Below are 15281 nucleotides of genomic sequence, written 5' to 3' on the forward strand. Positions count from 1 at the left end.
ATAACCCAAATAACCAATTCTTATCAACACTAAAAACAACTCAATTACTAATTAAACTCATATACTCTAATTAAATTCAAGTTGATGCTTAAATTTGATTTAAAAACCCCAAATTGATTCCACAAATACCAAACTACTTTAAAACATTCAATTAATACTTAAATAGTATAGCTTGTAGATTACCTCAATCACCGTTGAAGGAAGAGGAAAGAGTGTATGGTGGTGTGGTGACACAGGTCAGCCCAAGGGACCCGGTGGTGGTCCTGGGCCTAGACGCCTGCTGCTGCCGTGGGAACAGCCACAAAACGTGGCTGCTGCTGCTTGGGGGTCGCGGCTGCTGCAGGGGAGGGGGAGTGTGTGTCTGCGGGTGGCTACGATGGAGGCGTGGCCTGGTGGAGTTGGGGTTGCTACTGAGCTGTGAGGGAGATGGAGAATGAGTGAGTCCAGTGTGAGGGAGGAAGAGAAATGGATGAGTATAAGGGTTTATAATTAAGGAGTTAACGTAATGAGTCATGAATTACGTGGCGAAATTACGGTGACTCAACTTCATACTCATATCCACGATAATATGAGATGGGTAATACACTCATATTTTTCGTCGTATAATTTATTTTTCAATACTTTATTTAAATTTATTTTTATAAAGATAAGATAGTAATCAATTAATAAAATATAATCAAAATACACTTTTATCGAAGTATTCTTTATACAAATTTTATACATTAAATAAAATATCTCTTTCTTGAAAATGTTAACAAATCAAATACTTGAGTCAATATTATCAAAATAATAATATTATTACTCGAATTAACTTACTTAATAACCCCAATCAGCTTAATAAACTTATAATTAAGCTTTATTAAATGTAGTCTATTTCATTTTCCCCAACTTAAAATAATTTCGTCCCCGAAATTATACATACACTTCTGATCATCCTTAGTCGTAACATATAACTCAAATTTCGTGAAATGAGAACCAAATAAACTTTAGTCACTCCCCAGCTTTGATTCAAGACATACTATATCTATAAATTTTCAATCATATAAGATGAATTACATATTGGTAACACAACTAACCTCAATTGAATTACTTCAAATATTTAAATTTGAAACTTCAACCTCGATTTACTTTACGTGAACGTTCACATGTACTTTAAATCAACCACCTTACGTCAAAAACTTTTATACCTTTAATTACATATTTGGTCATTTCAACCTTTTTATATCCTTAGTTTGAGATATTAAATCATCAACTTACTTGTTTCCCAATTACAATTAAATTTTTAATTAAAAACTCTTATAACTCCCGAGATACTTTGAGATGAATACCTTAAGTCATTTATTGAATCTCATATTCATTAAAGGTATCCACAATCATTTTTCTATCAACTTTTAATAACTCAAAACTCGATCATTGTCAACTTACTTTGAATTATAACATTTATAACCATAATCTTCATTTAACGCTTAAAACTTCAAATTCCATAACAAATTCGTCCGAAATAACTTCAATAACCTTTAGACATTCGAATTCGTATTTTTTTTTTCCTAAACCATTATCCTAATATACTCACGTTTTACCATTAATAGTTTCATACAATCCCAATTCTTTTTTTTTTAACCTTTAATAACCAAACATTTCCTCACTTACAAAATCAAACTTCTCACAATTGAAGTATTCTTTAAACTTCCAATTGATCCCTTTTTTTTTCCTTAATTCACATTTACCATCAATAAAACCTTTATAGAGTCCCAAAATTATCATTCATTCATTAAAAACCGTTGAAAGCTTTCTCAATCATAATTTTACATTATCCTCAACACGTATAGGCCATTCAATAAAACTTACTACAACATAACTTTAAATTACTATTAATTGCATTAACCTTTGTTTCCTTTCGAATAAATTTCCTTAATTAAAATTTCTCATCCCATAATTGAACATGTCACAAATACTTTTTCTACATTCTTTATATCTTTATAGATTTTCAATCTTATCACATAATTAACGCATAACTTTCAATATTCCCAAAATGTTTCTTTTAAACTATTTGCATCGAATCATTCTTGCACAACATCATCGCAATTCTCGATAAGTTTGGTCCTCAACTCCTTTCGCCAGTTATCCGAGTATATATAATATCTTTTGGAAAACAATTTCAAGAATACTTGACTCGAGTATATATATATATATATATATATATATATATATATATATATATATATATATATATATATATATATATATATATATATATTTCAAGTTGAAATTTTGAGATCTTTTAAAAACAATTTTTTTTATCATGTGTATTTAGGATCATTCTCACACTGATAATTCTCTTAAACTTACTCGTCTTAAGATATTAATTTTCCCGAATGTTACATTCTACCCAACTTGAAATAAACTTCGTCCTCGAAGTTAAACTAAGTCTCAAGCATATAATCCAATATCTAGCTAACATACATATCGTAAAGCTATGTCACCCAACTTAGAATGAAGTTCGTCTTCGTACTTAACTCACAAAGACTAAGGAGATGCAATAGCTATAAAGCGATAAACATAGAAATGCCTAAGCAAACAACCAGGGATAATCGCGTCTCATGGCATCTACTGCCTCCCACGTGGCTTCTTCGGTAACGTGATTAGACCATAGCGCTTTCACAAGCGCTACACTACCCCAACATATATCGTGCATTTCCTATCTAGGATCGGATCTGGATGAGTGTCTCCTCATTCTGCTAGGTGTCAACAAGAGTTAGTTGTTCGAGCTGAAGAACGTGTGAATCATCTCTAATGTGTTGTCTCAATTGAGATACGTGGAACATGTCATGCACTCGCTCAATAGACACAGGTAACGCAAGTCGATAAGCTACTACTTACTATACACAAAATTGCTATGCCACCATAGTCAACCGATGTACGCAACTCTTAATAAGAACATAATGCACGCAAAGACTTATTTGTCCTTATCCAATGATAACCATCTTACTCAAATTATAAATTTGTTACTTATCTGTACCTTAATATATAACTACTTCCAAAATTCCTATTTCATATTTTCTGACTCCAACACAAACATTTAGTATGACACTCCCAAGATAATGAATATACCTTATATGACGAAAACTCTCCTACCTGTCTACCTCACAATATAGCATTCAAAGCACTACAATTACCTCCTAAGTCCATTAATTCTCTAAGATATGCAATTTTTCTCTCCAGCAAAGGCCTCGCTTTCATGATGACTTAGTCCCAATTTAGTTCAGTTTCTCTACATGATTTGCCGTAAACAAATAATAGTTGTTAAATTTCAAACTTCATTGCATCCAAACTTTCATAAAGGCACTTCTAATCCTAACTTAGTTAAAGTAAACATTCCTCAATGATGAACAATAAAACGCCAAGCCTCGAGACTAGTTCTACTTTTATCCATTATATGACAATCCAACATACTTCATTCTTCGAACTATTTTAACCCAAGGTTTTGAACATAAACTTTCATATTTGCAATGTATATCCTTTACTTTTTGTTAACCAAAATTTACAACTCTAGCTCCTCTTAAAGTAACTTACGTTGAGATCCATACATATACGGTTGCAATCAATATAATCAATTATACTTAACGAAACCTCAAGTTAACGAATGACATCTCATCCTTATGTCATATTTGCTCTTTCAACCAGCAAAAGAAACTTTGTTCATTTTAAATGATAATCACACGATTTTCCAATAACTCTAATAAATCTATAAGCTCCAATATCCAAACAAACTATAATATATGGCATGGTCCAACAACATTAAAAAAAATCATCGTTTACACCAACATATGAGCACCGTATGCAACTCAATCACTAGGCTTTGAAAATTATCATTATCATAGACTTTTCTATCACAATGGCTTCAAGTACTTTGCCTACACTAACTCTCCTCCAATGTAACAGACATTCTCAAAGTTCAACTCACTTACAACCGAACACTATCGATATTATACAACTATATAACCTTGCTTTCGTGCACTAAACTATAATCATACTCATGGATCGACAAACAAAAGCTGATAGAAAAGGGCTAGCAACAAGATAAATTCCTCGCAATCTTTGGACATACTATTCTAGCTACTAAAACGATAATCGACAAGGAACTATGATAAGCAACAACACATTGGCATCATCAGAAAACAAATTCAAACGTTGCATTGTCGAACTGAATCTTCCTGCCGTCACGATCAATCGTTAAGAGCGTTTTCCCATTTTACCCCGTAATCCTCACACCTCACATCCTACATTTCTAAGAAAACAAGACTAACTCAAACACTTAGGTTAATTCCACAATCATATTTACTTTTGTTCCTATCTCTTATCCTAGACATCTAAATCCTCAAATCATGTTTTTCCTTACTCCTAAGATTGTATGCCTGCTAGATAAACTAACCCTAAGGATTAGCCACGGTCGCGGGTTGGCTCTGATACCAACTGTAACAACCCGACTTACCGTTGACTGGGTAAACAGGGTCGTCACGGGGATTATATCCCAAGAAACTTAAATCATATCCCAAAACCTGGGCAAAGGAATCACCAGCTCTATTACGAAACCAACACAGCTAAATCTCAAACCAAACATCTAATCTAAACATAAAGTAACCATACAACTCACTACGAGTCCATAATAATCAACATAATCGGAACTAATCAGAACTAATATACATTAAACAAATTCCTAATACAAACTATAAGCTTCCACGGTCTCAGCTCAAAAGGACATCCTTAGCACTCTCATCAACATTGCTAACCTGATTATTTCCGACCGGATCCGATCTGTAATCAGCTAAAAGATGGAAACAACAAGGAATCAGATTAAACTGAGTGAAGAGCAACAATCCAAAACAATTAAACACAGCAATTCAAAACAATGGTTTAAAAGCAACATCAGTTTCCTAGATCTATGTGCGCACAGGGAGTCTAGTTGAGAAAAACATCCATAGCTCTAAGGCTATGTCTCTCTCGGGTGAAGCTAGTCAATATCTCAATGACAATTTGCTTCAAAAACAGGGAGTAGGGAACCATGTTCCTCAACTCCGTCAATGACCAGCTCGCAAGCCCGATCCATTGACCATATCAATATCAGCATAATCATTCATAAACATTTATCACATTCGTATAAATTTCGCAAACTTTAATTAAACATTTTACAAATTGTAGCCTGGCCAGACCCCTTTTTAAGGGACTGTTACTACTCACCAAAAAGAACGCTTCAAGAAGCAAAATCCGTTTCTCCGCGATCACTAGAAATGTTCCTCGATGACGTCGTCTCCTGGAGCATAACAAACACAACATCACAACAAAGCGTTTGATACTACAAACTAGGTTTATATAACTCATTGCATCTCCTCCTATGATGGTATCTTAGTTCTATCTTCTATTCTAATGACCCTAATATCAAAGATTGCACAAGTTCTAATTCTAACCCCAACATATATAAAAGTGTAACCTTGTTTAAGACTAGCATATAACCTTGTAACGATCATACGTCTCCACAATTCCCTTTGTATTTCCAATTCGAACACTTCTAGTTTATTTAACTCAAACCAAGAAACTAAACAAGATTAACCAACTATCCTAAAAGAAGAACACAACTAATTTATCCATTCAACTAATAACTTCCACACGAATCCTGATACTTTCAAGAACAACCAATCATATAAAATCAAGGGTTATATCCAACACTTACAATTACCCAACTATTAAATAAATAGTTACAACAAAGAACTATCCACCACTAGCACATTCACATGAATCAACTAACATTTAAGAACATCAAGTTTCCATAAACTTTCCACATTCAATATCCTATCGATTTCCTAATCTTCGTAAATTCATACTAATTAATAATTCCACAATTAAGTTCTTATCACCACTTTGACCTATAATTATCATTAACAACATTCAAATCCAAATCCTCACCACAACCTATACACCATCAAGACACTACAAATCCGTTCCCACAAATTGTTTCGCAAGTATCTGGTATTATATCTAAGAGTATCAATCTATTCAATTATTCACCATTATCTTAACTTGTCACAACTCTTAGTTCCTAACAATAATTCAGCAGCTAAATATATATATCAAACAGCTAGTCTCAATCAACAAAACTCATCTAATTACGAATCCCGTAATGATTTTAGGACACCTCTTACTAAAACAGGCATAACTCACTCATACGAAAACTAAATGAGACGATTTAAGTGGCTACGCGACCATTATTCAGAGCTCTACTATTCTTATTAAGACACTAAAACCCAGAAACAATTAGAATGATCCCAAAATAGCCAAAACAGAAGGTTCATTATGGATTTTCAAGACAGCCTGCTAGTATTTCACTATTTTGAACACAACTCTCTCATATAAACTCATTTTGGAGCGATTCAAGTGCCCACGCGATCGCAACTCAAAGATCTACAAATCTCATGAAGGCACCAAAACCCCAAAACGACTCTAACTATTTCAAAAACAGCAACACAAATTCGGACAGAACAAAACGGAACCTCATTGTCGATCTTTATGACAGTCTACTAGTATTTTGGACATAACTTCCTCATACGAACTCATCTCGGGGTGATTCTAGTGTCCACACGACCGCGACTCAAAGTTCTACAAATGACAAGAAGACATAAGAACCCAAAAACAATCAGAACCATCCCCAAAATAGCCGAAACAAAAAGTTTAGTTTATGAACTGAAATTTCAGAATCCCAAATACTCAATTTGATACTAGAACTCAAATAACCCAAATAACTAATTCTTATCAACACTAAAAACAACTCAATTACTAATTAAACTTATATACTCTAATTAAATTCAAGTTGATGCTTAAATTTGATTTAAAAACCCCAAATTGATTCCACAAATACCAAACTACTTTAAAACATTCAATTAATACTTAAATAGTATAGCTTGTAGATTACCTCAATCACCGTTGAAGGAAGAGGAAAGATTGTATGGTGGTGTGGTGACACAGGTCAGCCCAAGGGACCCGGTGGTGGTCCTGGGCCTAGACGCCTGCTGCTGCCGTGGGAACAGCCACAAAACGTGGCTGCTGCTGCTTGGGGTCGCGGCTGCTGCAGGGAAGGAGGAGTGTGTGTCTGCGGGTGGCTACGATGGAGGCGTGGCCTGGTGGAGCTGGGGTTGCTACTGAACTGTGAGGGAGATGGAGAATGAGTGAGTCCAGTGTGAGGGAGGAAGAGAAATGGATGAGTATAAGGGTTTATAATTAAGGAGTTAACGTAATGAGTCATGAATTACGTGGCGAAATTACGGTGACTCAACTTCATACTCATATTCACGAAAATATGAGATGGGTAATACACTCATATTTTTCGTCGTATAATTTATTTTTCAATACTTTATTTAAATTTATTTTTATAAAGATAAGATAGTAATCAATTAATAAAATATAATCAAAATACACTTTTATCGAAGTATTCTTTATACAAATTTTATACATTAAATAAAATATCTCTTTCTTGAAAATGTTAACAAATCAAATACTTGAGTCAATATTATCAAAATAATAATATTATTACTCGAATTAACTTACTTAATAACCCCAATCAGCTTAATAAACTTATAATTAAGCTTTATTAAATGTAGTCTATTTCAATTCACGGGAGGTAGCGAAATTGGCCCGAGAAAGGTGTTAATCCAAGTCCACAATTCATTGGCAGTACTATAATCAAGAACACAATTAATAATGATGGGTTCAAGACTTGCAAGGATCCAAGAGATCACCAATTTATCACTTTGGATCCATTGTTGATTTTTGGTGGTAGGAGGGGCGACAATGATATGATTTGGTCGCCCCCGATCATCAATTCCGGTTTGAATTTTTTTACACCACTTGGTGTAATTTTTGAAATTTAATTTTTCATAAATTTCTGGCCAAGTATGAATTTTTATTTTTTGTTGTATTTTTGGATAAATTGGAACAAATGTTCCATTTGAGCCATAGAAATCATAGTTTTGTTTTTGGTTTTGTTTTTGATTTGGTTTGGTTTAATTGGTTTTATTTTGATTTGGTATTTTTTTGGATCGATTTTGGTTGATTATGATAAATTATAAAATATTGATAGATTTTTTCCGTCCAGAAAAACCTTACGGTTCTGATATCATATATAAAATCATAATGCGAAAATAAAGATTAATTTGGGTTTTGAATACTTGGTTTCTATTGATTTATCAATGAGAGAAACACCTTTATTTATACATGAGATTAGGACTAAAAATAAGGAAACAAAATATTAACTTAAACCTAAATAATAGGAAACAAAATAACGTTAATATCCTAAATATTAAAAAAGATCTTAACTTCCTAAAAACATAATATCTTTATTTTATTCTACGTTTTATTTTCCTACAAAATTAGACCATATATATATATATATATATATATATATATATATATATATATATATATATATATATATATATATATATATATATATATATATATATATATATATATATATATATATATATATATATATATATATATATATATATATATATATAATGAGTTCTTCGAGCTCCTTTTCATGTCATTGGTAAGCGTTTTTCGGTTCTTAGAGAATGAAAAGCAGAGTTTCTTGAGAAAATCTTATGTTCTTGTTTCATGATAAGATTTGATGATTTTTAGGAATTAAATCTTGAGTGGTTGATTTAAATTCTTGAGTTATGATTTATGAGTTTGTATTAAATCTGAGTTAATTTGGTATAAAATCTGAAGTGTTTGTTTGCATGTTTTTTTTGTTGTAAACAATCTCATTTAAAGTTTGTTGTAAATTAATATCATAATTTGAGCTTTTTTTTGTGCTTGGTTAGTTGATGTTGCCTTCAATTGGTTGTTGATGATCTACAATATTTACTCTTCGAGTTTCAAACATCAATTGATCCCTCTAATGTTAGAAACATAGAAAGATGATCTACAGTTGTCGAAGGTTTTCTTCTTTTACCCTAGAATTAAAAATTCGATTTTTACTATCTACAAAAAGATTAATTCTCTTTTTTTCTTCCTTTATGCGGTGTTTGGATGGAAGGAAATCGAAAGGATGACAGATTCTTTGTTTGGATAATAAAATGAGAGGAAAGAGATTTAAAGGGAAGTGACTTGGAGAGATTGGATAAATGACATTGTGTTAAGATGTTAATTTTTCTTAAGTTAAAAAGATTTAAAGTAAAAACTCAGAACTCTTTTATTTCTCTTTCTTTCCCTCCTGAACAAACAATTGGCTTCCATTTCTGTTTCCTTCCTTTCCCATTCCTCCCTTCTCCTTTCTGTCATTCGTTTCTCCTTACCCCTTAAATCCAAATAAGGATAACAAGTAAAACAAAACTTCCAACTACTGTTAATGGCCTTTAAAACCAAAAAGAGGTGTCTGCTGACTTAATTATTGAAAGAGTTTTCCCGCAGCAGTCATCTTACATGTTACAACATCCACAAAGTCTGTTATGTATTGGGTGTGTCAAACCTTGGGACACAATAAATGGAAGATAAACATCAGTCACATTAATAACCAATGTAATGCATTATACTATGTCTTACCAAGTCAACATCATTCTTAAGTTGGACAACAGAAAATAATTTCAGATCTACACCAACTTAACAGCAATGGGACCCACAACATAAACAGACAACATATGGAAACAAAGAAACCAATATATAATTTGCAACTTAAGATGGTTTACTTGAGCATGTAAGAAACATGCATACAAAACCCCTCCCCACTTTGAATACAATAGCCAACATTACAAACTCACACACGTACAGGAAATCACACAACCCGCTAGCTGGTTGTTTGATAGAGTGCTACGGCAAGGACGCGAGTACCTCCAATAAGGAAGCTACGAATTTCATCTGTGTTTCCTCGTTTATAGTTGAGAAAAGCGGCACATGTACAAATAGGGACTTTGTTCCATTTTGCTCCGCGAACCATAGTGAGTGGTAGTAAACGTAGTTACACACGAAGCGACCGGCATCATCGGATGTCATCACCTCGTAGCCTTTCTTTGCCAAAGTCAACGTAATCTCCTCAACGGGAAGAGTAGTCTGGATAACACAACAAGAAATTTAAGCAATGGTAGAAAAAGTGCAGTTCATCGGACTTGTATATATGCATGAAGTGACACCTATGTTTCTTAAGCAAGCAGAAAAATAGTTACTTCCTTGCTTCTACTACTAAACAATACACATACACACTATGGCACCATAATTCCTTTTCGAAGCATGGAAACTAATAAACATGCACACTATGGCACCATAATTCCTTTTCGAAGCATGGAAACTAATAAACATGCACACTATGGTACCGTAATCTGTTTAATCTGTAAGGGGAAACATGGATGAGAAAAAAGAGATTTCAGAACAGCAGATCCTGATGCAGAGACATGTAAGCTAACTAAACTCCAAACCATAAAAATAGAGCTCTCTGATCAACATCCAAGTCATTGCCTTGTTTGATAAATGGCTTTGGCTTGGCTTTTTAATTGGTTTTTGCCTTTTGCCGTGTTGGTTGTCAAAACGCCAAAAAAGGCGTTTGGCAGCTTTTTAGCCAACTGAAAAGCTGGCTTTTAAGCCAATGACTTTTGGCTTGTTGGCTCACCTTTCTTCTGATAAACAGCCAACAACTATTACTTAATTTACAAAAATCTCCCAAAATAGCTAGTTTATTCTGCTAGCTTAAGAGCCAACAAAACCGGTCAACTAGTCAAACAAGCTAACTAAAAAACCAACCGTCATTTACCAAACAACATCATTAATCTTCCTATTAGAATGAAAAATAACAACTACGGAGAGAACGGGTACTCACAATTAAGCAACACAGCAGATCACTTTTTCACACTCATCCCCAATTTCCCACTAGACTCGTGGTCTCGTGGTCCAAACACCTCAAACTGACATAGACAAGCTTGAAAAACAAGACAACACAAAATCTAATGACTCTTGTTAGTTTTCATCTCAGTTGGGTTTGTGAAATAAACTCTCCGATTAACAAGTTGAAATGCTTTTTAATTTTCAGACCCCAAAATTATGAGAAATATCTACCAAATAACAGGTTTTTAAAAGCTCGAAATACAGAATTCAATTGTCAATTCATCACAATGACTGATCTCGCACTATGTATTTGATAAGATAACACACAACCACTCTTCACCTCACAGTCTATCATCAAAACATTTGTATCAGAGTAGAACTGAGAGATTAGAAAAAGCGACATTACCTTTCTTGTTCTCGAAATTTCTCCATCTGTAGGAATAATATGAATTTTCTGCAAGTGATAAAGAGAAACATTAGGCACTAAAAACCAATTAAAAAACTAAAACACAAGAAAAACAAGTTCCTTAAAATAAATTAATGAGTATAATCAGAGGAATTCTTATAACCTGAGGTTTCCATCCCATCTCATCAGGACAACGAAAAGTGGCTTCATTCACTGCCTGATTCTCGATAGCAAAACGTGTAGCACCACTATTTACTCCTAAATGCAACTGCCAAAAGAATTAACAAACATTTGAAGGGGCATTAGAGAGCTTATAGCATGAAAGTTTTCAATTCTTCTATTACCTTTAGGTTGGGCCATTGGGGAGAAGGGGTGTTGGAGAAAGAGTAGTCGATTGAAGAAATTTAAACTTAATAGGTTTCAGTTTATAACTTGATTAATTTTTAAAATAATTTATAAAGTTAATTCCTATGAGAATAATGAAAATAATAGCATTGATGGCATGTCTTTATAATAAGATTTGCAATGGAAAGATCATTAACAAGGGTATTGTTTAAACTCCAACAATACCCTTGTTAATGTCTAATATTAAGCTTCAAATTCATTGCATAATTGGAAATTACAACTTCAGAAACAAACTAGAATGTCTAATATTAAGCTGCTTCCTTTCAATTCTTCCTATATATAGCTTTTAACTGACAACATAAACATCAAAAACACATTAAAAGCTATTTATCTATCAAATTGTGGTCACTCCATTACTACGAATAGAAACTTTTTGAAGTTTTACCTTCTAATGAGTGTTGAATTTTGAACAATTTTTTATGGGGATGACAACTTCAAATAAAACCAACAGATCAAGACATTATGTGTTTGGAGGTGTCAGCGAAAATTCTAATTATGAAAAAAATTTTACCGGCTAGACCCCACCCGGCTTAACAAAGGTTTTCCATTGCTGCTAATGACTAATGGTAGCTTTAAAAGGCATAACGAGACCTAGAATTAAAAGGTTCCCAAGTCCCACCACTTCTTGATCTTGATCTGTAGGGTAGAGCACTATTTGAGTAATCATATCATAAGGTTTAGAGAGGCAATGCCAGCCCATTAAAAATAATCCACAATTGAAGGCTTTATTTGGAAAGGTGAATCAAATCTCATGGCAGCATGATTTCAAAGTACCAAATAGCCAAAACTAGTGTGCACAAGTCAAACAAAGCACTCTTAATGGTTGAAATAATTCAGAGCGAAGTAGATAACCATAGAGAAAACTCAACACTTGCACATTTTTTTTTTCCGAAAAGTGGGATATTTATTCAAACAAAAGAATTGAAACAGCGAAAACTTGGACCGCCGGCATAAAAGAATCCGGAGAGCAGAAAAAGCCATAGAAACCAAGACCCAGCACTGCAACACACCACACAAAAGCAAGTGGGTTTTATACAACACCAGTACTAAAAAAAACACCAGCCTAAAACTATACAAACTAAACTAACAAAACCTACCAAAAAAACAACAAAAACAATACACTTGCACATATAGATATACAGATATACACATGAAAAATGCGACAATTTTTCACATAAATAAGGGACAAATGTGGATAACCTCAATCACCTATTCTGCATGATAGACTATTTGAAAAACTATGTAAAGGATAGAGCAACATACCCAAATTACTTTCCCAGAGTTTGGCAATTCTGAATCATTCCCGGCGATGGCAGATTGCAGGGTCTGATAAAGGGGAACAACCGCACCGTGTCCTGCAGTCTCAAGAACATTGCAGCTCCCTAAAACTAACCCTTTTGGTAACCCTTTCTTCTCCATGTACTCTTTCAGATTACGCACAATCGTTTCTGTTGGATTTTCCACAACTCCATGGAACTTCTTAAAACCAGTCACGTAAACTGTTACTGGTGATGGAGCTGGACCTTCTGAACCCATGATCCAATAATCAATAAACTATTAACAAATCTTACACCACCCAAATGGATTATAATGATCAATAACCTGCATCATAAGACATTCGTTTAGCTTGATAGCAGAAATTTGCAAAATTATTCACTTCTAGAATTATAGCATTGTTTAAATTGTAATGTAATACAAACAAAATCAGATTTTATACTACTACAACAACAAAATCGGGATAGGAGTTTCTAAATGGTATGCTTATACAGCTTCAACAATCTCATTTTCTTCACAAAATTCAATCTCATTTTCTTCACAAAATTCATTCCAATGCATTACCATTTGAACATGTGCTATTAGGAGGTAATGGAAAATTGTATTGAAAAAAACTTTTTTATAATCAAACTTTCATTATCATGGGAATGGCATGATACATATCATGAAAATTTACACTATAAATCATTCTTACTCCCACCATTTAGTATTGATTAACAAACGGGACGTTAGAGTATCAACTATAAGTACAACAATTGAATGATTATGCAATCCATATTGGACAAAAATGCTTTGTATGAAAAACCATAACTAGAATGTATCAATCAAAACAAATTTACGCAAAGGGAATAGATATTGTGCAAACCATATATTCAAATTTTAACATGTCGAATTGATGATTGGAGGGTCGAACCTAAAACCGCAAGATCAATGGATCAAGTGTTGGTAACATCAGCAAATTTTAGTGGGGTTATTGTAATAGTAGTCTTATTCATCATGTAAGTATTACAAAGGACACATATAGAACTCAACCACAGCCTAAAGCTTTCAATTGCAAAGAAATACTCACTTGAAAAGAATACAGAAATCCAATGATACACTCTTAAATCCAATTAAAAGTCTTTCTTCAAATATAATCTTCTAACTAAAATTTTAACCTAATATAATGATGGCACAAGCAAAAATTCTCAAATATGCTTGAGCTGTTAAAACTCAACAGAAAATGAAACAAACGTGATTAGAGTAAAATATACCACTTCTCAATCTCATAAGCACAGTAATCATGCTATGGAAATAACTAATTTCTGAGAAACAGGCTATAACTGAATAAATTATAATTAAATTCACAATTATGCCATTTTCATCCCAAAAAACAGCATTTTAAAGTGCCAGTGACAAAATTTAAATTAAATAAAGAAATATAAGAGAAAACAATACCATAACAAATCAAATCAAGACTCTGATCCAAAATTAAACAAAAACCCAGAAATAATGAAAGCAATTAAAGAAAAAAATAATCATTCCAAAACCCAAAACCCAAAATCCATAAAAAATTAAGTGGCAATTAAAGATCCAAAACCTAAAAATTCAAACCTGTAAAAAGACTAAAAGTTTAAAAGAAAGAGATCAAAAGAAAGACATAAGCTTTGAATACCTGTTTATAAGAAGAACAATAATGAAGTGAAGAGGGCTGATAAACTTGGTATAAAATAATAGAGACAACCACCAATCTTATCTGGTTTTGGTTTGATTAATATGATATGATGAAAGATTCCAATGAGGTGGAGTTGAAGAAAAATAAATGAATGTATAATAATTATTATTAATATATACAAGTAGAAAACGTGGATGATTGGGTGTTTGAGGATGATAATGAATAAGTCACTTTCTAAGCCCCTTGAAAGTCTATCTATCTATTGTATTTGTGTTAAAGAACTGTGTGATAAAGGTTTAATAATTTTACCAATTCTACGTGCTGAAAAGTAAAGATATAGATCACATAATATTGGGGCAAGTTTTTGGATGTAATTTTTTCCTCAAGCTAAGCTTTGTTTGGACGGATGAAAATAAAGAAAAGAAAAAAATATAATTTAAAGGAATAAAAATTTGTTTGTTTGGACAATAACAAAGAGGAAAAGAAGTTGAAGAGTTTAAGTCTTTTAATTTTATTAAGATTTAATTAATTATCTCCATAAGAAGAAAAATATGAAAGGAAAATCAAATTATTTTCTTTCCCTTTCCTTGCTATACAAATAAAAGGTAAAAATAAAAGGACACTCCCAGTATTCTGCACAAGGCAGAGTCCGGGTGGCGGGTTTTTCATTTTCCT

At 32.9% G+C, this 15281-nt stretch overlaps 1 protein-coding gene across 2 annotated transcripts; it reads right to left on the reverse strand.

Moving 5' to 3' along the window:
• Nucleotides 1–9539: 9539 nt before the first annotated feature.
• On the reverse strand, nucleotides 9540–15061 carry LOC130817838 (uncharacterized). Of its 2 annotated transcripts, none has more exons than XM_057683777.1 (5): nucleotides 14607–15061; nucleotides 12941–13279; nucleotides 11436–11540; nucleotides 11273–11320; nucleotides 9540–10101 (listed from the first exon to the last, which is right to left on the reverse strand). In XM_057683777.1, the coding sequence occupies exons 2-5, from the start codon at nucleotides 13211–13213 to the stop codon at nucleotides 9862–9864; spliced, it is 666 nt and encodes a 221-aa protein (XP_057539760.1). In that variant the 5' UTR covers nucleotides 13214–13279; nucleotides 14607–15061; the 3' UTR covers nucleotides 9540–9861. The 2 variants fall into 2 exon arrangements, with proteins under 2 accessions (XP_057539760.1, XP_057539759.1); XM_057683776.1 differs by having other exon boundaries at nucleotides 14546–14609.
• Between the last annotated feature and the right edge of the window lie 220 nt (nucleotides 15062–15281).

Source organism: Amaranthus tricolor, chromosome 7 (genome assembly GCF_026212465.1).
Source record: "Amaranthus tricolor cultivar Red isolate AtriRed21 chromosome 7, ASM2621246v1, whole genome shotgun sequence".
Classification (NCBI taxonomy): domain Eukaryota; kingdom Viridiplantae; phylum Streptophyta; class Magnoliopsida; order Caryophyllales; family Amaranthaceae; genus Amaranthus; species Amaranthus tricolor.

Coding starts and splice junctions, on each gene's coding strand:
- LOC130817838 (XM_057683777.1), bottom strand. CDS start 13,213: ATGGGTTCAGAAGGTCCAGCTCCATCACCAGTAACAGTTTACGTGACT. Junction 11,321..11,435: donor AGATGGGATGGAAACCTCAG/GTTATAAGAATT, acceptor TATCACTTGCAG/AAAATTCATATTATTCCTAC. Junction 10,102..11,272: donor AAATTTCGAGAACAAGAAAG/GTAATGTCGCTT, acceptor TGTGTTATCCAG/ACTACTCTTCCCGTTGAGGA.